General features: G+C 32.7%; 4 protein-coding genes across 7 annotated transcripts; all 4 read right to left on the bottom strand.

The window, feature by feature from the left end:
• Positions 1-3,708: 3,708 nt before the first annotated feature.
• LOC111699193 (uncharacterized) lies at positions 3,709-8,644 on the bottom strand. The gene is made up of 11 exons (XM_023469797.1): positions 8,552-8,644; positions 8,327-8,379; positions 7,989-8,048; positions 7,338-7,497; positions 6,597-6,741; positions 5,805-5,930; positions 5,348-5,488; positions 5,097-5,277; positions 4,934-5,042; positions 4,466-4,523; positions 3,709-3,860 (listed from the first exon to the last, which is right to left on the bottom strand). The coding sequence occupies exons 4-11, from the start codon at positions 7,454-7,456 to the stop codon at positions 3,747-3,749; spliced, it is 993 nt and encodes a 330-aa protein (XP_023325565.1). The 5' UTR covers positions 7,457-7,497; positions 7,989-8,048; positions 8,327-8,379; positions 8,552-8,644; the 3' UTR covers positions 3,709-3,746.
• Positions 8,645-8,915: 271 nt separating this feature from the next.
• On the bottom strand, positions 8,916-11,977 carry LOC111699195 (uncharacterized). Its single transcript, XM_023469803.1, has 6 exons — positions 11,742-11,977; positions 11,091-11,306; positions 10,513-10,607; positions 9,854-9,972; positions 9,328-9,443; positions 8,916-9,121 (listed from the first exon to the last, which is right to left on the bottom strand). The coding sequence occupies exons 1-6, from the start codon at positions 11,954-11,956 to the stop codon at positions 9,025-9,027; spliced, it is 858 nt and encodes a 285-aa protein (XP_023325571.1). The 5' UTR covers positions 11,957-11,977; the 3' UTR covers positions 8,916-9,024.
• On the bottom strand, positions 11,834-17,889 carry LOC111699192 (uncharacterized). Its single transcript, XM_023469796.1, has 9 exons — positions 17,786-17,889; positions 17,437-17,487; positions 16,931-17,090; positions 16,185-16,327; positions 15,233-15,414; positions 14,038-14,191; positions 13,756-13,937; positions 13,115-13,391; positions 11,834-12,825 (listed from the first exon to the last, which is right to left on the bottom strand). The coding sequence occupies exons 1-9, from the start codon at positions 17,861-17,863 to the stop codon at positions 12,601-12,603; spliced, it is 1,452 nt and encodes a 483-aa protein (XP_023325564.1). The 5' UTR covers positions 17,864-17,889; the 3' UTR covers positions 11,834-12,600.
• On the bottom strand, positions 17,881-24,256 carry LOC111699194 (mycophenolic acid acyl-glucuronide esterase, mitochondrial). Of its 4 annotated transcripts, none has more exons than XM_023469798.1 (10): positions 24,208-24,256; positions 23,499-23,553; positions 23,060-23,145; positions 22,206-22,316; positions 21,152-21,378; positions 21,027-21,097; positions 19,824-20,018; positions 19,619-19,728; positions 19,154-19,298; positions 17,881-18,465 (listed from the first exon to the last, which is right to left on the bottom strand). In XM_023469798.1, the coding sequence occupies exons 2-9, from the start codon at positions 23,550-23,552 to the stop codon at positions 19,271-19,273; spliced, it is 882 nt and encodes a 293-aa protein (XP_023325566.1). In that variant the 5' UTR covers position 23,553; positions 24,208-24,256; the 3' UTR covers positions 17,881-18,465; positions 19,154-19,270. The 4 variants fall into 4 exon arrangements, with proteins under 4 accessions (XP_023325566.1, XP_023325569.1, XP_023325567.1 ...); XM_023469801.1 differs by having other exon boundaries at positions 23,499-23,561; positions 24,105-24,254; XM_023469799.1 differs by having other exon boundaries at positions 23,499-23,561; positions 24,027-24,254.
• Between the last annotated feature and the right edge of the window lie 2,319 nt (positions 24,257-26,575).

The following is a 26,575-nucleotide window of genomic DNA, read 5'->3' on the forward strand; positions in this document are numbered from 1 at the left end:
GGGTAAATTACAGAAAAGTTTTTGGTGAATTATCAAAAAAATCTATGCACTGCAGGTAGAAACGTTTCAGATAAGTAATTGTTTTTTTTATTTTTCGAATTTACATCTACGACATTTACAGATAATTCTTAAGAAATTACGAGTATGAAGGATGAAGAGCACAAATTGGATAACTTTTTAAGTTCATACAGACTTAAGCTTTTTACTGAGATAAAAAAAATAGTTTATAATAAACTTTAATTGATTAGTCAACAGTAGATCTTATATTTACATTTTAACTAAAAAACTCATAAAAAGATGTTTTATGTTTGCCTGTGATGTTTATTTTACAAAGGAACAATGTGCGGATATTAAATAACTGTTCATATAAATTAGTTGGGATGGTCATGAAATTGGATAAAACAGAGTTAAACTAAATGTTATTAGAAATGGGAACTTTAAAATGGGATACCGTTAATCCCGACTGCTTAATCCGAATATCCAATGTGGACACTTTTGATTTCTTGTTTAATCCACTCTTTTTTGGATATAGTAGATAAAAATCAAAAACCTTTTTTTTTAAATTGAGTCCTTCCCGTTTCTGTATATTAATTATATAAATCTTAAATGGCGCGCAAAATTTCAAATTTATCGGCTTCTTATACGCGACTCTGATTGGTTGAATTTTATACACTTTTCAGGATACAGTACAAGATTTAGTTAGTCTCGAGATTAAGAAAAAGATAGTATTAAGCATTAATCTCAATATCCACCATTCTAAAGTTCCCAGCTCAGGCCACACACAAAAAATCATTAAAATGAAAAAAATGAAGTTAAAGATATGAAAAAAACAAAATTATCATCATTCTAAGTACAGACCTAACTTCATTTAGCATTAAATATCGCATTTCAAAGCCTGACCCAGATTATAAACCAGATATATAGAAAATTTAATTTATTAAGCAGAAAAAAATTATATAATTTTATAAACACAACATTCTAATTAATTAATGATTTTAAATGCGTCTTTCATATTTTCTCACCTTTTTTTTAAAGGGAAATCGTTTTTAATTGTTTTTAGAATAAACGATGGGTCACAACGAACGAAAAATTCGTTATGATCTAAACGCTGCTTTATGGTTTGATGAGAAAAATAAGAAAAGTTGGAAAGGGCTCAAGGAGAGTGGACCGTAAAGGCTGCAGGAGGTTGTCCAAACTCTCCTAGCTTCTGATACAATAAGCAGTATCAGCTAACAGTTGGATCTGAAACCAGTAGCAACGTTCACGTGCTGATATCGTTGGATCAGATATCCGCTAAAGGGGAATTTTAACGGTATGGAGAAGCATCCTGTAGGATTCATCGTCTACAAGCCAGAAACTAAGCACGGAATCTCTGAAATCTTGGGCATGGGACACTGGACAGCGGTCTATTCCGGTATGAGGAAAAGATAGTTGGTCGTTAAACTCTACCACCTGGTATCTACACAATTATTCCATGCACATTCTTCCCTGGACTCAGAGCAAAGTTTCTACTCAGGGTTTTCCATTCACGGGAGAGGACACAAACCTAGTATCCTTGAATCCAGTTCTAGAAAACCAAGATCAAGATTCAAATGAAGAGGATTCAAATGATTCAAACTCGGTTTCAAACTAAAACTGGAATTTCATTATCTGATAAATCTGTATCCATTGCTGCTTAAGTTGTAACAGTAAGTTTACGACCTATAGCGCTTCTAACAGTTTAAATTTTTTAAATAGGAAAAATGATTACAAAATCTACTTAACAATAATTTCAATTTACATGTAATTTCTTTAGCCCATTTCAGGGCTATAATAAGTCATAATAGACAAAATAACATTTGAAAAATGTTGGACCAAATTACAGTTGTAATAACCTTGTATTTCAATATTGGTGTTTACAGTCCATTTAGAAAAATGTAGAGCATATATTAGAAAACTATTACACGGTAATTTTAAAACTATCGGCAATCATATATTTGGACACCCTGTATACAGCTGTACTAGAACATATTCATGAAACATCCTGTATGTAGCTTTACTAGAACATATTCCTGGGACACCCTGTTTATAGCTTTACTAGAACATATTTATAGAACATCCTGTATCTGAGTGTATATAGCTGTACTAGAACATATTTATAGAACATCCTGTATCTGAGTGTATATAGCTGTACTTGAACATATTTATAGAACATCCTGTATCTGAGTGTATACAGCTTTACTAGAACATATTTATAGAACATCCTGTATCTGAGTGTATACAGCTTTACTAGAACATATTTATAGAACATCCTGTATCTGAGTGTATATAGCTGTACTAGAACATAGAACATCCTGTATCTGAGTGTATATAGCTGTACTAGAACATATTCATAAAACATCCTGTATCTGAGTGCATATAGCTGTACTAGAACATATTCATAGAACATCCTGTATCTGAGTGTATATAGCTGTACTAGAACATATTCATAAAACATCCTTATATGAGTGTATATAGCTGTACTAGAACATATTCATAGAACATCCTGTATCTGAGTGTATATAGCTGTACTAAAACATATTTATAGAACATCCTTGTTAACCATTAATTTCAAAACCTCTATAAAATGTCGTCTTATACTGGAATCTCCTGTCGGAGACAGCCAAACCAAATTTTCAGCCCGCAAATTCCATTGTCCTCCTCCGACGGAGCTTAAAATATTTTCGTTGTTGTGAAATCATTAAAGTTAAGCAAAATATTTTCATAAGAAGCATAAGTGAATTTCGTTAAATATTCAACTGTAATTTTTCAGAAGTTAAAAAAACGTANCATAATAAACAAATTAAATCTAATAATAGCTATATCTAAGACAGAGAGATAGAGAGTTTAAATATTGAATAAATTTGAATTTATTGATTTGGTAAACACATATAGAACATTGAATTCTAGAAAGGAATTGAGTCTTTGTCACAAACTCAAATTTTCTAATCCCTATATCTATGAAACTTCATGTTGTAGACTTTTGCTATTTCAAACTAAGATAATTTGATGCAACAGAATTCATAATTTGAAATATCGAAGGTCTATGACATTGGGTTGCAGAGATATAGGAATTAGAAAATCAGAGTTTGTTTCAAAGACTCAATTCCTTTATATATAGAAATAATTGGGTCAAATAAGATATAATATAATCACACTGGAAACCACTTGTACAGGTAGAAGAGTTAAACCAGTGATAAAATCTACTTTTAGCGAAGATATTGCTGAGTTATTCTCCTTTATAGGAGAGAGTTGTCAAGTACTTGCTGCCTTTTCCCTTGTCTCTGCATTTATAATAGCAGTGACTCCTTTCCATCTTATACGTTTCTGCTTCAGACAGATCAAGAGATCATTCTACTGGAGCTGTTCTTATTTCCAATCTCCTCCTAAGCAATAGAGATTAAAATAAGTTGTAGTACTTAAGAGAATAGTCTAAGTAACTACAGCTTTACTAGAACATATTTATAGAACATCCTGTATCTGAGTGTATACAGCTTTACTAGAACATATTTATAGAACATCCTGTATCTGAGTGTATATAGCTGTACTAGAACATATTTATAGAACATCCTGTATCTGAGAAAATATTTATAACATCTCAATTTTCAAGGATTTTGTTGCTGAGTCAGTTCTTCCAAATCTTATACACATGAGAGTTATCAAACATTAAATAAAGACATATTTTTTACATTTTACTAATATTTTATAGATTTATTTTCAGCTTAGGATTATTTTAACTTTGGTTTAGCGTGAAGTCTTTTGAGAACCGATTTAGCCCATTGGGGGGTTAGTTTAGGAGCAGAAACTGCAGAACTGTTTTCATCCCCACTATCTCGAAGAATCTTAAACAAACAATTAATAATTTTGGTAGATTTAAAAAGTTAAACTTTGACAGAAATTCGTAATTTAATAGTGTTAACTCAACTTCAACAAATAGATGTTTTTGAATAAAAAGTTAAATTAATGTAATATCCAAAATCAAGAATGTTTAAAATGTCAATATAGACAAAAAATTACTCATCCATAATCTACATATATACTTTGCTTGTCTGGGTTTTTGTTTGTTGTATCCAATAGTTACGGAAAAACGATTAAATCGACAGAGCCCAATTTATTTTAAGTCCCATATGTCACTTGGGAAGGTTTATGAATCGTTTATAAGCGCCCTAAAACGATTGAATCGACAGCGCCCAATTTATTTTAAGTCTCATATGACACTTGGGAAGGTTTATGAATCGTTTATAAGCGCCCTAAAACGATTGAATCGACAGCGCCCAATTTATTTTAAGTCCCATATGACACTTGGGAAGGTTTATGAATCGTTTATAAGCGCCCTAAAACGATTAAAATCGACAGAGCCCAATTTATTTTAAGTCTCATATGACATTTGGGAAGGTTTATGAATCGTTTATAAGCGCTCTAAAAGCCTAGTTAGAAAAAATTAAACCTGTTTGGCCGTAGCAATCACAGCAAATGAATTAATCTTTTCGCCTCTCTCTTCCAACCTATTAAAGGTTAAAGCATTAAATAACCAGGCTATAAAAAAAATTCTCTTCAGTTTTTACCAATTTATTACAACTTCAAGAAAAAGTACATTGGAACCCATAAAACTGTGGAACAGGAAGAGGACTGTTAGACTCAGTCTTTTCAAAATAAAAATAAGAATCCAATAGTCAGAGTAAGCAATGAACGATAAACAAAAATAAGCATGAACCACAGAAAATATTTGATTTAAACAGGTGCATCTCAAGAAATAAGATTAATGTTTAAACTTCAAGGATAACTTATTGCTTTTAAAAGACATCAAACAAACACACAAGATAGCTTAAAAGTCGTCTTCCAATTCCCGTTTCATGGGTCCTTTTGTAGGGACTGTAGGAAAGAAACATTTTCGCATACGATAAAACAAACAAACCTTTTTAATGTGCTAATAAGAATTTGATCATATTGGCCAAATGAGGATGGACGGCCTCGAGCTCCGGCTCCGACCTCGGAGATATTTTCTCCTTTAATGCGGCTCATTACTAAAGAAAAAAAATCATTTGAGAACATTTTGAGTAAAATTAAGCAATTTTTACCTATATATTTATCCTTCATTGCTCGGATAGTAGATTCCGAAATTGTTTGACCGAGTTCCTCAGAAAAATGGCGAATGGCAGCCACGTTACCATGTTTCGCGGCAAATTTTCCAATCTTTGCGCGCATTTCTGCGCTGTACTGTACATAACTACCTCTTGTGTACTTCTTCTTCCTTGGCGCCTAAAAAATTCAACAATAACGTTTACTGAATTAAAGTTTGATTGAAAAATTGTATTTTTTCTAAAATTACCTTATCAGTTTTTGTGTTTTCATTGCTTTCATCTTGTTTTTTGTTTTGAGAATGTGACGAGCTTGTTTCGACAGAGGGTTTCACGGATTTGAAACTTAAATCTTCGCTTTCTTCTTGAATATCAGAACAAACGTTTACTGTCTAAAATCAACTCATTGTTAAACTGTATTTTATTTATGTATTAATGAAAAGTTTTAATGTTAATACATTGGTCATTTTTTATAGCGAGCAATTGATTTATTTTTAAAGATAAACAAAAAATAATGTGTCGTTTCTTGTAATTACAAATATTTCTCTGTTGCTCATATATAAAATGTTTTTATTTCACACTTTAAACAAAAAGTTATTTTTAATTAAAATTTCACGTGATACAACCCCGCCCAACACCTCCACAAAAAAAATAAAGAAATCAAAACAATGATTGAATTATATTGTAACATAAGTTAGATCTATAAACCTGAATAATATCCGTTGGGATGGTAACTAGTTCTCCATGCATTGATGAAAGGTCAGTTGATAGGTTGTGATGAACAAGGTTGTACGGTTGTACAACAGAATACTGTACAGTATATCCTTCGCCACCCTGAGTAAATAGTTAATATATTTGTAAAATATTGAAAATCAAACATGAATTGTAAAATTGACTAGTTAATTTTACAATTTATGTTGATCACAGTTTAACCCAGTACTTCAGAGGAATCGAAAGAATTTGTAAAATGTAGTCATGGCCATTTTTCAATGGGTTTTATACTATTATTCCTAAATCTCAGTAATTGTAAAAATAAATAAATAGCCATAAAATATGCGGGAACAGTTTTAAGGAGCTCCATATATTCATTTAGTTAAAAAATTTTATGCAACATTCCATTATCAGAAGGTTAAGAAAAATGTCTCCGAAGTTCTGAGATAGATAGATAGATAGATATATATTTGACTAAATATTTAATTAAAACAATTTAAATTTAACAATTTTTACATTTTAATTTAGCCAGAACCTTTCTAACCATTGTTGGTTGTTTTGAATGAGAGGCCCTTCTGCAACGATACATACATGTTCAATTTAAATAAAACCAAATAAAACAAAAACAATTTAGAACTAAAGGAAAAGGAGGAAAATGAAAAGTAGTAGATAGAGGAAAGGTATTGAAGAATAGAGAGGAAAAGAAGAAGAAAGGATCGTAGGGGCTGATGCNATAATGTTTATGTTTTAGTTATAATAACAGGTGAAACTGTACAATTTGATACTAACCTGATTTAAAACGTTAAAACTGCTCTGAAGAAGATCAATTGTTGTTGTGGTATCAGAGTGTACTGTAGGTTTGTTCATGTACAGTCGTCTGAACTTCTTGACTGTACCAGGTTTAACAGACATTTGAAGCTTCTCGCTGTACACACTGTGAACAAAAGTACAGTACAGTTTCCAACTTTAATCCAATCAGAGAAGAACTAAGGAGAGGCGAATGGGGTTTGTTTGCATACTACAGACAACTGTAATGTTTTAGGACATTATAAGAAACTAGTTTTGTAGAACACAATAATAAAAATAAACAAGGCATGTTATTTCTAGACAGGGTGGGAGGGCCGGGCCTGAGAAACAATGATTAATTACAATTAAACTAATTCTAAAGTTTTCCATTTACACGTCAAAATTACATGAAACAAAACCTACCTTAAATCTAATACTTATTTAAGATTGCAATCTACATTCACGTCATAATGAATTAACATAAAAATCTTAAATTTCTAATTTGTTAAGTGTTTCCCAAGCTTTCTGTACAAGATGAACAAGATCAATAAACTCCTGCATTTTCTGCGCCAATTGAGAATCATTAATAAACTCGAAATAAATGTTTAATAAAAAGTTATAGCTTAGATTTAAATTCTTGCCATTAAGTTATCAATTAAGAATTTCGCACAAACAATCAATATGTTGTGGATTTTCAATTACACTCCTGTGCAAAAACGACTTTTAGTCTACTCGTTCTTTTACCTAACCGCGGCATCCACGCCATGTGCTATCGCATATTCTCCAATCTCCTGACGAAGAGCGGAACTGTAAACTCTTCCCTCCATCCTTCCTCCTCCTTCCTTCCCACTTCTCCCGTACATTCGTCGGAACCTCTTGACAGTACTCTTCTTTACATCTCGTCCTAAATTTCAGACTAATATTAAAATCATCTTCGTCAAAAATATAAACTTAAACAATAAAATAAATCTATATTTTAGTGAAAGATGTATATTCAAAAGAATAACAGAAATATAAACTCGGCAATATTAAATATCCGATAAAAGTTACGTTCAAGACAGCCATGACATTAAAAATGAAGCTAAGCAAATCAATTAAAGGAGAAAATCTAAAATTCAAGAACGTCAGATAAGGAGTTACGTTCAAAGGAGCTGAAAATGAAACTAAAGCTAAGGAAATCAATCAAAGCAAAAAAAAAAACATCTAACAATAAATCTTAATGTTAACATCCATTTCAGAAAGAACATTACAAAAAATCAATTCAAACCAATTTTATATTTAAAGAATAAAATTAACGACTTTACAATAACTTAAGATAATCCATATTCCTGGAAAGGAGATCAAAAGATTTAAAATAAAATAATTTTTTTAAAAGATTTAAAAAAATATTATCACCTAGAAGCTGGGAGAACTGTATAGAAGCTAACTCAAGTCCGTTCACATCAGCGTACTCCCCTGTAATAGTGCCTAAGGTCAAACTTTTGTATTTGATAGCGCTAATCTTCAACGCTTGATACCCACCTGACAAATTTAAAATTTGAGGAATTCAATCCCTCAAACTTTGTTAATACGTCAGGATTCAACCAACATGGAAGGATTAATTTAATCCGTAGAATTGCACAAGATACGGAAAACTGTTTAATCCCAGGATTCAAACCATAAAATTTTTTACCTGTAGAGTGGAGTTATGTTTTTTTTTCATTTAAAGATCTTTTAAATGCTTAAATTCTAACCTATTTGTTTTCTGAGCTCCGAACTATACAGCTGATAAACCTTACAGTAATTCCTGAATAGTAATAAAATTAGTCATTAGTAATAATATCATTTATTAAATTTTTTTTGGAATAATAATAACCTATTTAATAAACCACATCATATATTTATTTAATATTTATATGCATATATATTCGCTATAACTGGCAAATGATAATAAAAAAAAACTTTTCCATTAAGAATACCTGACTGCATTGAGTGAAATTGTATGATTAAGGTTTCTTGAAAAATGTTCTACAGCCTCCTAAAACCAAAAACAAAACATATTTTTTATTTGTAATATATTTATTTGTTATTTGCAAGGAATATATATGTTCTTGGAGAATTATTCCCCCCCCCCTCTCATAAAAGATACTTTGTCTAAAGTAGTTGGAAAATTTCTAAAAAGACTTTAATATTAAATTCTAATTAAGAACGGTTTAAGGTAAAAGCTCAGAAACCCATTTTGAACATATTCTTTGATACAGGGAAATAAAATGTCACCGTCAGATATGTGAAACCATGTTTAATTAATAATGTCACCTTAAATTTGCTCTTACTGGGGAGGGGGGCGGGGGGATGTGTCACGTTACCCCACTCTCAGTCACTTTATTGATTCTCAGAAATAGTTTTTAAGTGTTTCCAAAACATGCTGAAAAAATGTCATCGGCGGAAATTATCAAAATTTAACCTTGTGATAAATATATTTATTTTTCAACTCCCCCTCAAGCTCTCCTCTCTCCTTAGCTTCAGCTAAATGTGTTCTTTGATGAATTCTGCGCAGAATATCTTCTTTCAAATAAAATAAAAAGTATGAGTAATTTTCTATTAACTTAAAGTTTCACTTCAGAGTTTTAAATCCACACTGAACATTGTTTTTCAGCAATGTCAGTGTTTAATATAACCATCAATTTACAACACAAAAACGTTGGTATCTCTGTTATATTTATTAGAGCAGAAGACTTTAAGTGAGAAAATATTCCTAAAGCTAACTTTGCTCGTGAAGGATAGATGGCAGTGTCGACACACTAGCAGAGCGCTCTTCAATGCTCTTCTTTCTCTTCCCTTCCTCAACCCAACTTCACGACCAAACATATTCTAAATGATGTTAGGTACTTTCCCAAAGGATTTTTCCCAAGTGAACATTCCAAGAGTATTCTATTTCCCAAGCGGCAACTTCCCAAGTCTGTCCTAGCCGCAGCCGATATAAGCAGATATCTAACCGATATAACAGATATCTAACCGATATATAACAGATATCTAACCGATATAAACAGATATCTAACCGATATAACAGATATCTAACCGATATAACAGATATCTAACTGATATAACAGATATCTAACCGATATAACAGATATCTAACCGATATAACAGATATCTAAACGATATATAACAGATATCTAACCGATATATAACAGATATCTAACCGATATAACAGATATCTAACCGATATAACAGATATCTAACCATTTTTAACCATGTTTATTTTTTAGTACATTTAGAACCTGGAAAGGTGAATCCTCCTGTGTTTCTTGAAACCTTGTTTTAAGCACCAGAAGTTCAAGTTTAGATAAACCAGGTTTGGAACATTCTTCCTTCTCCAGTAGTTTCTCCAAGTCTTCGTCTTAACAATCAAACCATAAATAATACGAACCAATCAGAGAAACAGAAAGCCAACTAACTCACAAACCAACTATCTCACAAAACAACTACCGCATTCGAACAGAAACCAACCAATCAGAAAGAATACCAACTACCTCAATGAACAAACCAGACAGAAAACCTACTACCTCACAAACCAGACAAACAGAAATCCAACTACCTCACCAATCAACCTTTACAGAAAACAAACCACCTCACCAACCCACAAGACAAAAAACCAACCAACCAGACAAAAATCCAACTACCTCACCAACTAACCTAACAGAAAACCGACTAACTCACCAATTAGTCCGACATAAAACAAACTACCTCACTTCCCAACCAGACAGAAACCCAACTGTCTAGCTCAATGGGCGAGCAACCAGACAACAGATCAATTACTTCACCAACCGACTAATAAATAAAAGATACAAGTAAAGCATTGAAATAACCCTAGTTTTCTTGAGCCTTTCAAATCGGCGAAGGGACAGTCCAGACCCAACCAACATGATATCAAGCTAACCTAGAGGAGTCTCCTGTTGGTTTACTGAGTAGATAAATGAGGTGAGGGTTCCTTGTAGTTCAGGAACCTTATCACTCAGTTCCTGATGCAGCTCTCTGAAATATTGAAATATTATAAAATGAAAAATATGGTTGAATTATATATGAAGAATGTGCGATGAATATGTGATATTTTGGTTTTCAGATTCAAAGATGAAATGATGAATTCGACAAACCGAACTAGTGTAATTGATCCGGATCCTGATCCGTAACATTTTCGCATCCTGGATCCGGATCCGCAAAAATATGCGGATTCACGGAACTGGGGCAATATAAATGTATAAGAAAACTTTTTGCTCTCAAAACCCAAATCATAATTGTAGAAAAAAGAGAGATTATTTAGAATTGTATTGTTTAAAAAGCTTTGGCATAAAAATAAGCAAAAACAAAGGAAAAATAGTAATTTTGAAATTCTTTTTCTGTTAAAAAAAATCCGTAAATCTTGAAAGAAATATTCATGACCTGGATCCGGGCCCGGTTTAATTTCTTCCAGAGCGGATCCACATCAAAGTGAAATGGATCCTAAGCACTGCTTTATACCTGTATCTTTTTGAAACAGAATCGAAGAGTTCAGGAGAAAAATTGACAAACTCCAGATCAAGAAATCCAAAAGTTATAAAGGTTCGTAGCAAAAACGTTGAAATATTAGCCGTCCCACTTTCATCAACTTCCTTCTCTTCTACTTCCACCGTGGAGCCGTCATCTCCAGAGTTCATTGGTTCAAGAGATGTCGAGAACTTAGAACCAACGATCCAACTGAAAATTATGTTTTATCAAACGAATATATATCGAGCATACATATGGTAATCATCCTATTTTACACTATAAATAAGAGCAAAAAAGTTTAAAGGTTGGAACTTCTGAATTTGAACCGGATGGATTATAGCACTAATCTAAAATGTCTGAACTCAATATTCAAAGCGGAAACTTATAACTCAAAGTGATTTTGGGCTTTGTGCTAAATCCTTAAAGATCAGTGAAGCCGTTTTTTGTGTGGATTCTCATTGGTAAACCCTTGAGTTATGTCTGAATGGAATTATCTTTATCCGACGGAATATAACTTAAGGATTTGATGATTCAGTAGTTTCGACCTCTCATTATATTAATTTCCAACAAAACTTTAAATGTTAAACTTTTTTTAAAATATTTGCAGATTTGTTCATTCAGAACACGTTGAGCAAATTTACTAACCCGGAGCATGGATCCCAAACAAGTATTATAAACTGTGAGCTGTTACTCCATAGTTTTACCAATCCATTCTCCCAAACGCCTTTATTCATTTCTCTGAAATATAACACAAATAAAACCACTTCTAAAATTAAAATGGCGCTGTTCTTGCGGTAAACTGGCGCAAATGGCGAAATTTTTAAGTAAGCAATTCCTTTACAAAATTGCGCTACAAACATGCATTTGCAAGGTGTATTGAGCTGTTATTGTGTAAATACAATGAAAATATTGATATAAATAACAATTAAATTTATTAAATACATTTGTAAAGTATTGAGAAGTTGTTTTTTAAAATCATCACAGTAAGTTAACTTATTAAAATCACATAGAAGTGTATTGTATATACTTAGATACTATTACTATAAATGTATAATGTATTGTGCATAAGTGAACATTTAGGACGGATTTTGTACTGTAGTTTATGCAAGGATAATAATAATATACATGAATATGTGGTCATATTATGTACGAATCAAAAAAAAATTTTCGTCAAACTTCATATCACATCTAAAACAAGCAGAAAAATAAAAATATCAGTTACAAATTAATACTGAATACTGAGAACAGAACGTTTTTAGCGCTAACATCTAATCTTAATATCCACAACAGAAACTTTTAATTTGAAGCGATTAATTGCTTAATCCATTAAAAACAGCTACTTTTCATTATCTTTTCTAACCAAGAGCAGATTGAGGAATGTAACTTGTTCTAGCAGTTTTAATAGATCCAAAAGGTGTGAACTTAATTAAACCATGGAAAGGATACGGATTAGTTCTTTCTGAATTGATTAAACAACATGTTCTGAGTTTTCAATTTTTTATCACTATTTCTTCTCATTGTTACCCCAATCGTATGTGAGATACACGATCTTGTAATTATCCTTCTCCAGGAGCTCGGAGAGCTGCGCCTTCTTCTCTCCTGATGCCCGCTCCGTGATCCAGGTTAGAATATCTCGAGGAGAATCTCCGAAATCTACGGAGTACCAGTTAAACAGCTGGGAGAGATTAATTATCCCGGTATCCGTGTTCACCACCACAGCATCATCAGACTAAACAAATCATGGAATGTACGGACTGCGTTTGCTACAAAAACTTAATTGCGTATTTAACAAACAAATCATAAGGTTTTAATGCATATTTTAAATTTGTTCTTAAAATTTCTTGAGACCCCCCCCCCCAAATTGTAATTAGACACTTCACAATTTCCCCCAAAATGAAACTTATTAGCAAGCCACTAAAAAAATTAATGAAAATAAAATTTACGTTTCTGACTCTGAGCATAGTTTTTCACAAATAAATACGAGATCTAGATAGATAAATGAATAGATAGATGGATACCTCTAAAAATGAAGATGTTGCTACTTGTAGCTGATCCTGAACCTGGTCCCCGGAGAAGGTTTTGATCGGAGGACAACTCTTTGCTCCGCAGTTGAGAGCAAAGTGTATCCTAGGATCCACATGAGCTAGGGATATCTTCAACCTTGGATCCCCAGATTTAAATGGTTTCCTGTACAGGGTTCCCATGGATTGCCTGTTACTCCTCAGTATCCCGTTCTCAATATCGTTGAGAGAGTAGAGAAACCCTCCGATCACGTAGCTTACAGAGCTGAAGAATCTACAATAAAACGTCTAGTTATTAATTCAACTTAGTATACAGTAAAAAAAACGTTCGGTCGGGCGAGCTAGACGAGGCTATCCATTCTAAAAACTCGAAACAGTGCTAATCGATAGTTTCTGATCTTGATATCCGCTGTGACAACTTCTTAAACAATGTGCATAATCTTTGTTGTCCCTGAATTAGGTTTCGAATCAAAACGCAGGATATCAAAGACGAAACAATTTATTTGGATAGATAAACAGTTAATCAGACGAAAACGTGCAAAACTCCCAGAATTCACAACGCTAAAGTGATGACCTATGTTTTCACAAGCAATTGGCCAGAATAAAACTACCGACAATTTTAATAATAAAAGGTTTACTTGTATCGTTGATAAAGACTACCAGGAACTCCTCTTTCCACAGTTACATGAATGACAAGGACGTTGTAGATGTTGATGAAGAACGCCAGCTTTTCATCCTCGCTCAGGGTAGATACGTCAACACGCTGCAGCTGACTGACAAGCAATTTAAACTTTTCCCACAATGAAGAGGATGCCATTCCCTGTAGTAAAAATTTTTTGCATAAAATTCGCAAAATTATTTTGAGATTTAAATAAAATAATATTTATAAATAAAGTAAAAATAAGTTTTAAAATGATTACCTTATAGTCGACATATTTGCCATCTGGAGAGAGAAAATCCGCGAAAAGTTTGAGAACAACTTTCCGGATATCCTGCGCAGCCTGGTCAGCAGGTGGGCTCACGCATTCAGGAGGATATTCAGTATTTAGCCCAGATAAATAGGATAATCCAAACCTAAACCAGATAGATAGGATAATCCAAACCTAAACCAGATATATAGGATAATCAAAACTTAAACCAGATATATAGGATATTCCAAACCTAAACCAGATAAATAGGATATTCCAAACCTAAACCAGATATATAGGATATTCCAAACCTAAACCAGTATAGATAGGATAATCAAACCTCAACCAGATAGATAGGATATTTCAAACCTAAACCAGATAGATAGGATATTCCAAACCTGAACCAGATAGATAGGATAATCAAATCTCAACCAGATAGATAGGATATTCCAAACCTCAACCAGATATATAGGATATTCCAAACCTGAACCAGATAGATAGGATAATCCAAACCTAAACCATATAGATAGGATAATCCAAACCTGAACCAGATAGATAGGATAACCAAAAACGAGTTCCACAATCAAATTTTGAGGTAAATCGGTCCAGGGATTCCTAAGTTTTGATCGGACAAACAAACAAACAGAGATTGCAACTTATATATAAAAATCACTAGCTGGGAACCCAGCGCTGCAAAGGCTACTAAAGTTACTCCGGCCGTTTACCCGCCCTTGAACAATTTTACCTGGAAACTATTTTTTTGCTATTAAAGTAGACCTACTCAACTTAGAATCTCAAAACTAAGCTAAGAACATTCCCGTAGTTCTCCCGAGTTACCCAATCAAAATTTGAGACAAATCGGTCCAGAGGTTCCTGAGTTATGATCGGACAAACAAACAGACAGACAAACAGAGATTACAACAATATTTATAATATAGATTTAGATGATAATAACAATAATACTATTAATTTGATTATCTATATAATAAAACAAGACATTCATATATATCTTCCCTCTTTCCGCCCAAACGGCTGGACTGAATGGGCTGATTTTTTTGTGGACACTTATGGGTGGCCTTGGGGTGACATATGCTAAAACAAATTCGAATTTTTTTTCAAATATTTTTTATCAAAATATTTTTTTTTCCACGGGCAATGCCGGCCCTTCAGCTAGTATGCAATATATCTGAATCTAGAACTATCCTACCTATACAAAGATGAATCTGGTTCAAATATCTCCTTGTTCTCTACACTAAGGATAAGATTTTTCTCCAGAATCTGCTTTAAGGTTTCAACCGCCTCTTGTTCCTCCAGTCCTTTACTTTGAACCAGGAAACTAACCAACTCACTTCCGGTTGCAGAATCAGGGACACTTCCGCAAAACAATCCCTAAATGGAAAATAAAAATTATGCTGATTATTAGGTTAGGTTGACAAGGTTGACAAAATTTCATCAAATCCTTGATTTAAAAGATTGCTGAGAAAATTGATTAGATTCTTAACCTAATTGGCATTTGTTACAATTTCACTTAATTCGTCCATTTTTAGAAGAAATCGTTTCCAAAGAAACTTTGGCTTCTCAAAAGAAAGGTTATAAAGGTAGACGAGTGAATTTTTCCCCAATGAAAGATATTGTCTTTTCCCTCTAATTTTCCCCAATGAAAGATATTGTCTTTTCCCTCTAATTTTCTCGTTTGTTTCAAAACTGATATTTGTTTAATATTATTTGTTTTCAACGTTTATATTTTATATTTTTTTAACAAGTTTCTTTTTATCATTTGTTTTGTTTCCTCAAGCACTTAGGAATAAGTATCTTTTGGATCCAGATCTGAATCCTGGATTCATTAAGTAAAAAAAAGGTACAAATCTGGATCCAGCTCAGGAATATTTTTAGATATTTTCTTAAAACAAAAAAGTTGCAAAGCTTCCTTCTCCTTTTGCTATTTTTTTATTTTGATAAAGGATGTTTTTATTTCGTTGTGTGTTCTGAGAACAGACTTGGTTTCCGTTGTTTGGGAATTTAGATCCGGATCCATAAATTTTTAAGGATTCAATTCCGGATCCGGATCCATAAATTTTTAAGGATTCAATTCCGGATCCGGATCCATAAATTTTTAAGGATTCAATTCCGGATCCGGATTCTAAGCACTAGTTTCTTACCCTTTTATTTGTTTTAAAAACTCCTTGTTCTTTGGCTTGATTAATTAGATCTACATTCTCCTCCTTTTCACAGGATACATCGCCATGCAGCACATCAGACACGCCTTCAGCCTCGCTAGGGTGGGGCAGCAGGGGGCGCTCCTCTAACATTAAACGGAAATTATCATACATTTTAAAGCTTTGGACGTTCTCGTCCTCATGATCACCCCTAAGATATCCTTAACTCCCAAAAATGGGCTTTTAAGTGCAGTTGAAAAGGATGAACAATCCCTTTAACGGCGTCAAAAATTTACACCGGCATAAGTACTGGCGAAGCGGTAAAAAAAATGTTACCAATAATTTTTAGAAAAGTTTTCTCTGACATAATTTTCTGAACAAATCCTAATAACCATGCTTGATACAGTACAGTACATACAGTACATACAGTACATACAGTACATAAAGTACTTTTAAAATCTTGGAAAATACGTCGGATGTTCAAATTACTGTAAATGTAAGTTTTTAAAACTATCGATTTAAAATTCATATGGATCCCTTTATCCCTCGGATCGCATACAATTTATAGAGATAAATAAGAAGTAAAACAAAACATAGCAGAAAGACGTAAGTCAAACATACAAAATCTGAACTAAAATAAATTTTCACCATGATTATGTCCAGTACCGTTTTTCCAGATATAGCTAACTCAATTTTTATTTTAACGTTGAGCAAAAATAAGTTTTCCCCTGAAATAAAATTTGATTTACCAGTATTTTCTTCCTCCTCCAGAACCTTGAGAAGTTCAGCTTTCCTCTCAGGGTTGGAGAATGCCTTGTTTAACTCCAGGTTCCCTCCAACATACGTAGAATTAAAGAATATCTGGGGTACACTCGTCTTTCCAGTTCTCTTGGCAACCCACTCTCTAACCAAACCAATGAATTCTATAAAATGAAATAAAGGCGTCTCTATGAGGGAGTGTGGTGTGAGGAGGGGGGGGGGGGAATAATAACACCTGCGAACATTAACTGATATTTTGTTAGACAACAAGGTGTCACAATAATTCATCTATAAGCCCCTTTGTAAACATGAAAATATCACAGCTTTTCTGTATTATTAATAACTATTTTAATTAAAGGCGCATATTCAGGAAGTTCTCCAGGGGGAGGGGGCTTCATTTTTTTCTTTTTAGGGGGCTCTGAATTTAATACATATCACTAAATTAAAAAAAAGGGGAACTGGGATGACTGAATGTCTTTTCAATGATGTTCCTAACATTTGGTGGAAACCTATCAACTCCAACATCCACATAGGTCAATCCATTCTCCTAGAGAATGCAAAATTGTTTATATTTCCAAACCCCCGGAACAAAATACTATATTCCAAATCAAAATAATTTGTATCTAAAAATCTGAAAAGTTTCTTACGAGAAACATTTCTTTACGTGTTAAATATGAACTACGTATAAATACAAACACTTGTGCTGAAACTAACTATTAATACATTATTCTTTAATACTTTCAGAAATTTTTTAATTTGATGAAATCTAAATTATATTTCTGGAGAATTATTATTACAAAAAACCTGGGAAATATTTACTTAAAAAACTTTATCAATGACTTTACCTGTAATGAGTTTTTTGCTGCAACACAATGTGGACACCCTGTAATTGAGTAAATAACTATTTTTGGTTCTGTTCCCATTTTATCCTAGGGTCAGATCTGAAATTAATTCATAAAATACTACATATAAGTGAGAGAACTATTACAGCGAGAAATACAGGGATTTATATTTATCAAATATTTTCTCATCGAAAAACCCCAAAATTTAGGATTAAGTTTGAATCTCGTTTGGTCAATATTTGTTTTTCTAAATAATATCTATTGGAAAATATAAACCCCTGGAGGAAGCCTACAAAACATGTTTTTTTTTACGTATTTTTTATTTATTTATTTCCCATGAAACGATGTTTTTTTTTGAGATTACTGAGATTTTTTGTATTAATGCGACAATATTTTGGTGTTTTAATACTAGAGGAAAATCACATAAATTAAGCGTTCTAACATTGTGTTAACTATATCTAATAAACCAATAATTCACGCACATAGTTTTAAAGGAAACAGTGAAGTTTTTATGTTTTAGAGCAAAAATAGATATATCTAAAATCTACATTACATTTGATACTGCTAGGTTTGTTACGAAATATGAAATATTCTGTTTCACAAGTTTATCATTTTCTGAAATGCCTAGAATTCTAGATCACAAGGTTTTTAGAATTCTAGATGATGTATCTTTTTTCTTAATTCTAGATAACCAGGTTTCTAGAATTCTAGATAATACAACTTTTTTCTAGATTCTAGATAACAAGGTCTCTAGATTCTAGATATGATAGGTTTCTAAATACTAGAGCACTATATTTCTACATTTATAGATAACCAGGTTTCAAGATTATAGATCACCAGGTTTTTACATTTATAGATCACCAGGTTTCTAGATTATAGATCATCAGGTTTCTAAATTTATAGATAACGAAGTTTCTAGATAATAAATCACCAGGTTTCTAGATTATAAATCACCAGGTTTCTAAATTATAAATCACCAGGTTTCTAGATTTTAGATAACCATGGTTCTAGATAATAGATAACCAGGTATCTATAGATTGTAGATAACCAGGTTTTTAGATTATAGATCACCAGGTTTCTATATTCTAGATCACAAGGTTTATAGATTTTAGATCACCAGGTTACTTTATTCTAGATCACAAGGTTTATAGATTCTAGATCACCAGGTTCCTATATTCTAGATCACAAGGTTTATAGATTCTAGATCACCAGGTTCCTATATTCTAGATCACAAGGTTTATAGAGTATAGATCACCAGGTTTCTATATTCTAGATCACAAGGTTTATAGACTATAGATCATCAGGTTTCTAGATTTTAGATCACCAGTTTTCTAGATTTTAGATCCCAAGGTTTCTAAATTATTGATATACCTGGTTTCTAAATTCAAATCACCAAGGTTTCTAGATTCAAAATCACCAGGTTTCTAGATTTAAATCACCAGGTTTCTAGATTTCTGATCTACAAAGTTTGGTCCACAAATTCTTGATTCATCTGACAGGATTATCTTTAATCATCCTAGAATATATTCTAGATTTATTCACAGGGTTTAACAAATTATCAAATTATTTATTTCGACCCAGAATAATCTTACAAATATAATTAAAAGTTGATAGAGGTTATATTTAGCTTTTTTTGCAGTGAAAATGAAGGCTAATGGATATTTGTAGACGCAACAAGGAAGTTTGTAAGGGGGGGGGGGGGAGGCAGAGAGATTCAAATTAAAATTAAACAAGAACGGACAAAATGAGTTTTTTTTTTTAAATCTGAGAGGACAGCCTCAGATAAAAAAGATTCTCCCAGCCCCACCACATTGATGGACCTCTGGTAACCAATACCTGTCAAGGGTGGTTAGAAACAGTTCCAAGTCTGGCGGGGACTCCAGCTGATGGGTGCTGTTCTTCCTGTAGATCAAATCTACATCTTCACTGGCAAGACTCAGGCAAAGCTTAAATATTTCAAGATTAAAGTGATAATTCAATTTTCGAATAAACCAAGATAAACTTTCCCTTTGAACATATAAAATTCAAAAAGATTATTTACCTTCATAGACTGGTCGGATGGTATCTCTCGGTCATTAAGACCATGAATTATTCTGACTGGACAAGTAATATCTAGAGTTTTGCTCAGATCTAACTCGTACTGTAAGCTATCCGCGGCAAAATCTTCCTTCAAGAGCGCATTTCCGTACTCGTGGGTGTGCACGTGGGGATCTCCCGCTTCCAGCCGCCGGCGCGTCTAAATATTATATGGTCACAGCAGATCAAACTGGATACAATTTAAGAACTAGACTTGACAGGATAGAAGGGATATCAGTACTACAGGATACCTACTACTACAACTTGTTAAACGCAGAAGAATGTCATTGTAGTATGATTCAAGAAAACAATAGTCATGGTAACTATCATACCAAACTAAACTAAACCTTGCACCACTACTACTACATCTAGTTAAACGCAGAAGAATGTCATTGTAGTATGATTCAAGAAAGCAATAGTCATGGTAACTATACCAAACTAAACTAAACCTTGCACCACTACTACTAAATTTTGTTAAACACAGAAGAATGTCATCGTAGTATGAGTCGTGATAACTTTACCAAACTATACTAAACCTTGCACCACTAAACTAAACCTAATGAAATTAAACTAATCCTCATGAAATAAAATTAATCGTAATGAAATTCAACTAATCCTAATGAAACTAAACAAATCCTAGTGAAACTAAACCAATCCTAATGAAACTATAAAACAATCATGAAACTATACCAATTCTAGTGAAACTAAAACAATTCTAATAAAACTGAAATAATCCTTATGAAACTAAACTAATCATCATGAAACTAAACTTATCCTCATGAAACTAAACCAATCCTAATAAAACTATAATAATCCTTATGAAACTAAACAAATCAACATGAACTAAACTAGTTCTCATGAAACTAAACCAATCCTCATGAAACTAAACTAATCCAAAGAAACTAAGATAATCCTTATGAAACTAAACGTATCCTCATGAAACTAAACTAATCCTCATGAAACTAAACTAATTCTCATGAAACTAAACTAATTCTCATGAGACTAAACTAATCCTCGTGAAACTAAACTAATCGTGATGAAACTAAACCATGAAACTAAAATAATCCTAACTAAACTTCAAATCCTTATAAAAAATTAATCTAATCCTCATAAAATTATACCAGTCATAATGAAATGAATTATTTCTAGAAAAAACTAAAATATTTACATCTGGAGGGAGTTGAGCTTTGTGTCTATGGTAGTGTTGCCAAACGTAGTTCAGAGCCGGAGAAAACAAGACTTAAAATAATAAAGATAAAAATTAAAACAAAAACTTGTGAAATTCAAACTCACCTAAACCATGCAATCTCTCCTTCAGCTTGAGGCCGGTGATGATAGAAAGCCAGCCTCCGATAGAGGACCCGACGAGGACAACGGGACCCTCTGTAAGCTTCTCCGTGACCGCCAGCGCATCCTCGACCCAGTTAGTGAACAAAACCTTCTTTAGATGACCTTTGCTAGATTGGCCGGAACATTCATGGTCGTAGACAACGCAGGAGTAATCATGCATGTCACAATATCTAGAAAATTGATTGATTGAATTTATAATTTTTTTTTTCTCGGCATATTGGGTGACATGTTTTTTATGCTAAATTTTGAGGAATTAGAATTATAATTTTTTATCAGTCCCCGGCTTACAACAAATTCTGCAATATGCATTGTAACCCCAGAGTTTCAGTAAGAGAATGTTCTTTAAATTAGAATATGCCCTTAATTCAGTTACTTCACAATGGAACAGTAAACTATCTTAAATTCTTAAAACTGATATTATGCCTTCAACATTTAAAGGTACACTGAGTTCTTGTCACATACTCAGAATTTTTAATTCCTTTAATTATCTTTGCAACCCGATGTCGTAGACCCTTAGATATTTCAAACTATGAATTCTATTATATCAAATATAAAAGGTTTACCACCATCAGGTCGCCAAAATATAGGGATTAGAGCTTGTAAAATTTATCGGTTAATTTTAGCAGCAAAGTCAAGCAAAAATGTACTCTTGCCCAATTTACTGTTAAGCAACTGATTAAATAAATGGTAACATCAAAATACGAAAAGAATCCTTTATAAAGGAACTGTCCTAGTAATTCTAATTAAAACTCCATTTAAAGAAGGATATGCCCGATACACAACAGTACCTTTAAAACCTCTATCTGATCAATAATGTGACAGATATGTTGGTCACTTACATAAAGAAACCATAATTAAAATAATCTATTTGTAGAAAGAAAAACATAGATTCCTTCTTGCATTCACAAAAGTAAAATGGATACCGTCAAATATCGGGTATGCACCTCTTTAAATGAAGGGTTAAAATTTCGTCTCCAACCCCTTTAATAATGTAGACCTGAGTAAACAGGAAGCCTTTTGTCCGTTCATGTGTGTATAGGAGTGGAGACCAGGGATCATTACAACCGTGGGTTTCCTCTGCCCAGGGATTATCTGGTAGGCAACCGACCTAGAAATATTGTTCTCTTTATAATTGATTAATTATTTGATCGCTTGTTTCCAAATTTCGTGTTTTGATTAAAATATTTGATTAAAAATCTTATTTAATTGATTATCTAATTAATTGATGAAACGATTAATTGATTTTTTAAATAATAATTGTTGATTTATTGTTTGATTGATTAAAAATCAAATAATAAATCAATTTATTCAATTATTTATTCCTTTATTAAATAACTAGGCTTTTATCTACTAAAAAAGTTTGCGGATTTCATAACAATTTTTCTCTCATTTTCAAAATTTTACAAAAGTAAAAGCAGTTTTGACGTTTATTGGATACAAATAGACAAACAGACAGACAGACAAGCAAAGTATATTATCAAATAATTTTCGTTTCATCAAAAACGGTCAGAAAAATATCGCATTCTGAAAAATAAAAAAATCTTCCTTTCTCTTCATATTCTGCTTTTTGTTTGTTTTTCTTTATTTATATTCTTGTAGGTCACGCATTTATCTAAAACAATTTCAACACAAAACATTATTTTAGTAACGACATCAGGAAAGTGTGGGTTGACCTCAAAATTATCATTTACCTTCCTTCTGCGACTTTGAGGAAGTTGGTGTTTTAACCTCTAAACTTTATTTACCTTCCTTCTCCGACCTCAAGGAAATATATGTTTAACCTCTAAACTTTATTTACCTTCCTTCTCCGACCTCAAGGAAATATATGTTTAACCTCTAAACTTTATTTACCTTCCTTCTCCGACCTCAAGGAAGTGAGTGTTCAACCTCGAAACAGAAACATTTCTCTGCTGAGGTCGGAAATATTCCTTCAAAACCTGAATGGAAAATTAAAATTTTTTTCGATTTACAATTCAGTTTTTTAGTTGAGTTTTTAAAAAGATATATAAATACATTTTAATTTATCTTACATATAAATTCATGGTTCAGTGGTTTATATATATTTTTTAATTATCTCACCCCCCCCCCCCCCCCGTCCCCCACTAGGGATTTTGACAAAAGATGAAAAATTGCAAGATACTTCAAATCATCAACTTTCTTAAAAACTGTTTTAGTCTCATATTTAGTAAAGAACACTTACAAAAGTGAGAAAAATTTATTTCTGGGGGGGGTGATTTTCCAAAAAAAATATATACCCCTGTTTCCACGTTTCTTGAATTCAGGTACAAACCTTAGAAGTTGACTGACACCAACTTCTGGCGCGACTTGACCCCTGGTGCAGCATTCTACTCAACTAATTTAGTAAATATTTAACTTCTTAATAAATAAAAGGGAATATTCCCGAAATTTTAAATGAAACCTTAAATAAAAGGTTTCTTTTGAAAACAGATAAAGTTTTATAAAGTATCAAGTCGATAACTAATTTCTCATTTATACTCATTAACCTATTACCCATGCAGTTGCTAACGACAATATGTAATTAAAAACATAAGACTTTTCTATCTACGCAAAGTGTCATGTGAAATACCATTGATAGTCCCTTTAATGCATACAAATTTTATATATGTAATATATAGCAGGTTTAGACACGGTTTCCCGAAAGGGGGGAACGCAAAAAATCGATTTAACTAGCAGTTTAAGAAGAAATATTTTTAACAATTTTTATGCTCTGCATTAAACCCAAATAAAATTTCCGCTTTCTCCTATCTGGAGGCGTAACAGGAGGGGGGGAGGACACCGAATATACTCATTTTGTTACCTCAAGGTGTGAGGGGGGGAAGGGGCTGAGGCGAGGCCCTATACGCCCTATAGATATTTGCAAATGGTTAAAACGTAACTCTGAGATAGTACTCTATATTTTTCCAGGTGTAGTTTTACGCTTCAAAAAAATTTCCGAATTTTGAATTTTTTTAAAAATGTAAATTTTTAAACGGACATTCCTGATCCCGTCGTGTAGGTCAATGAAACATTTTATCTGAAAGGGAATGTTCATTGTTAATTGTTAATTGTAAGATAGAAGAATATAAATAACCACATACAATCTAGATAATACAGAGATATATAAATAATATTTTTTAATGGTTAATATTGATAATAATACAATAGTCTTGAAACATGCAGAAATCATGAGAGTTTAAGGCTAAATAAATAACAATTCATCAATTCAATTTAATAATCTTTTATTATTTATAATCCTAATTTAATGTTTCATGTTTAATCCCTACAACTAAACTTAACAATCCCTACAACTGGTTAGTGTAACATTAGTAATCCCTACAACTAGTTAGTGTAAGATTAATAATCCCTACGACTAGTTATTGTAACGTTAACAATCAATTAACAACTAGCAAGTGTAACTTGATAATCCCTACAACTAATTAGTGTAACATTGATAACCCTACAACTAATTTGTAGACCATTAATAATCCCTGCAATTAGTTGACAATATGAAAATGTTCCAGAAAAATTAAATTAACTGGAAATACGCCATTTCCTGAGGACAAACCAATTTGCAAAAAATCGACCAAATAAAAAATTAGTTCGATGACGATTGATGAAATTTAATCATAAAGGGTCAATTTTCTTGTTAATTAAAAATATTGATTCCAAAACAGACGTAAATTAAATAAACATATCATAGATACAAAACACATCTCGATAGGCTACCACATATTCACAACCACTTAAAGTTGAATTTTACATTTATCATTCTATTCAAATTGCAAGGTTAAGTAATCTAAATTACTAAATCGCTTTAATAAATTCTTATTTAAATAATACTAATTAATACATCTTTGGTGATAAAATCAAATTGTGCACTTACAACCATTTATTAAAATACACCCTTCAAAATTCAAATTGTCTACTTACAACCATTTATTAAAATACACCCTTCAAAATTCAAATTGCCGATAAAAATTTAAGAATGAAGAAGATCACATTAAATGTACGGGAGAGCAAAATATCAAAAAGAAAATAATTTTTATGATTTCAAATTTTTTTACTCATATAATTTGCAGGAGAAAAAATATCTTTGAATATTTAAGAATAATGAAAAATATCGTTTGCTCCAGATGTATTTTTTAACAATGTTTAAAATTTCTTTTAAATATAATTTTTGTAAAATAAAATGGTACGAGGCATAGTTAATTTTTTCAAATGTTCATCATTCATCTTTTCTCTCCTTTCTCCATCTGCGCATTCGCAGTTTCTCTTTTTCTTGCCTTCCTTTGCCCGTCCATTTATGGCGCTGCTTTTGAAAGAATTTTTATGAGTCGCTGTCTTTGCGCCATTATAAAACAGTGCAGGATCACCATTTCATTGTGTAGAAGTACCCCTCTCCGTTTTTTTGTGTCGCTTAATTGTATTTGCAACCTCAGCGCTGAACATTCTGTCTAGTTGCATTGGTAAGGTCATCACTTCTAGCACTTCAAGTTAGTTTCTATTTCCAGTGGTGGAGCAATAGCTTCCTTGCTATGAACTGCACATTATTACTTTTCTGTACAAGGAGGGTTGATATTCAACGAAGGATAATCAAGTGACCCGCTCAGAGGTAATTTTGTTTTTGGATCCAACAGAGAAATGTCCCCGAGTCTCATTTCGCTGCTTGTGAGAAGGTTAGATGGTAGGTCGAGGAGAGTTGAAGATGAGGATAAGGGTTTGTAGCAGTGGCGTATCAGGAATATTTTATAAACACTCTATTAGTCCACATGTTACACTGTTTCCAAGTCCAGCGGAGCGGAATTCCTTAGGAAGTATCGCATTTAGTGTGCACCACTGCATGCAGAATGCGGAGTTGCCCCTTTTAACTGCTCTGCTCAGGAAGCAGGGAAAGGGCCCATTCAGAAAGGGCTCAGATCACTTACTGGAATGGATATAAAACCAGATTAGTATTATACATAGAAGCTCTTTGTTATTCCTATTTCTTGACTAAGTACCCCGTGCCGTGGCTATGTAGTTAAGAAGGAGGCTAGCTAATTGAGCAAGAGGTTCAGAGCCGCTTGGCCTTCCCTCCCTCCTTATGTGCAGATACCTTTCTCAGCGTCCACTGCAAATAGTGCAGAGAGCTTTCTAGCAGAGCTCTGTTATCCTAGGCTGTAGGAATGCAACTGTGCTCGAGATGTATATATTTCATTATATATACAGAGTGTAGTAATCCCTGTTTGTTTGGATTTCATAACTTATGAACCCCTGGACCGATTTGCCTCAATTTTTGATTGGGGAACTTGGTAGAGCAACGAGAATGATTTCAGCCTGGTTTAAAAATTCTAAGTTAAGTAGGACTTCCAGGCAACGCAGGGTTTCAGG

Source organism: Eurytemora carolleeae, unplaced genomic scaffold, assembly GCF_000591075.1.
Source record: "Eurytemora carolleeae unplaced genomic scaffold, Eaff_2.0 scaffold30, whole genome shotgun sequence".
In the NCBI taxonomy this organism is placed as follows: Eukaryota; Metazoa; Arthropoda; class Copepoda; order Calanoida; family Temoridae; genus Eurytemora; species Eurytemora carolleeae.

Bases quoted from the DNA above. Each gene is read 5' to 3' on its own strand.
- LOC111699193 (XM_023469797.1), bottom strand. From the start codon at position 7,456: ATGTACGGGAGAAGTGGGAAGGAAGGAGGAGGAAGGATGGAGGGAAGA. The intron at 4,524-4,933 runs GTTTGTTTGTTT...AACCTTTAATAG, and splicing joins CTTATTAGCACATTAAAAAG to GTTGGAAGAGAGAGGCGAAA. The intron at 3,861-4,465 runs GTTTAATTTTTT...TGTTTGTTTAAG, and splicing joins TGATTGCTACGGCCAAACAG to ATTCTTCGAGATAGTGGGGA.
- LOC111699195 (XM_023469803.1), bottom strand. From the start codon at position 11,956: ATGTTTGTAGCGCAATTTTGTAAAGGAATTGCTTACTTAAAAATTTCG. The intron at 10,608-11,090 runs GTATAAAGCAGT...TCAATATTTCAG, and splicing joins TCTGTTTCAAAAAGATACAG to AGAGCTGCATCAGGAACTGA. The intron at 9,444-9,853 runs GTTCTAAATGTA...AACATCATTTAG, and splicing joins AGGAGGATTCACCTTTCCAG to AATATGTTTGGTCGTGAAGT.
- LOC111699192 (XM_023469796.1), bottom strand. From the start codon at position 17,863: ATGGGAACAGAACCAAAAATAGTTATTTACTCAATTACAGGGTGTCCA. The intron at 17,091-17,436 runs GTTAGGAACATC...TTCATTGGTTTG, and splicing joins TTGATAGGTTTCCACCAAAT to GTTAGAGAGTGGGTTGCCAA. The intron at 13,938-14,037 runs GTAATCATTTTA...TTTTTACTACAG, and splicing joins GCAAATATGTCGACTATAAG to GGAATGGCATCCTCTTCATT.
- LOC111699194 (XM_023469798.1), bottom strand. From the start codon at position 23,552: ATGCTGCACCAGGGGTCAAGTCGCGCCAGAAGTTGGTGTCAGTCAACT. The intron at 21,098-21,151 runs GTGAGTTTGAAT...TATTATTTTAAG, and splicing joins GGAGAGATTGCATGGTTTAG to TCTTGTTTTCTCCGGCTCTG. The intron at 20,019-21,026 runs GTAAATATTTTA...TATAATATTTAG, and splicing joins AAGCTCAACTCCCTCCAGAT to ACGCGCCGGCGGCTGGAAGC.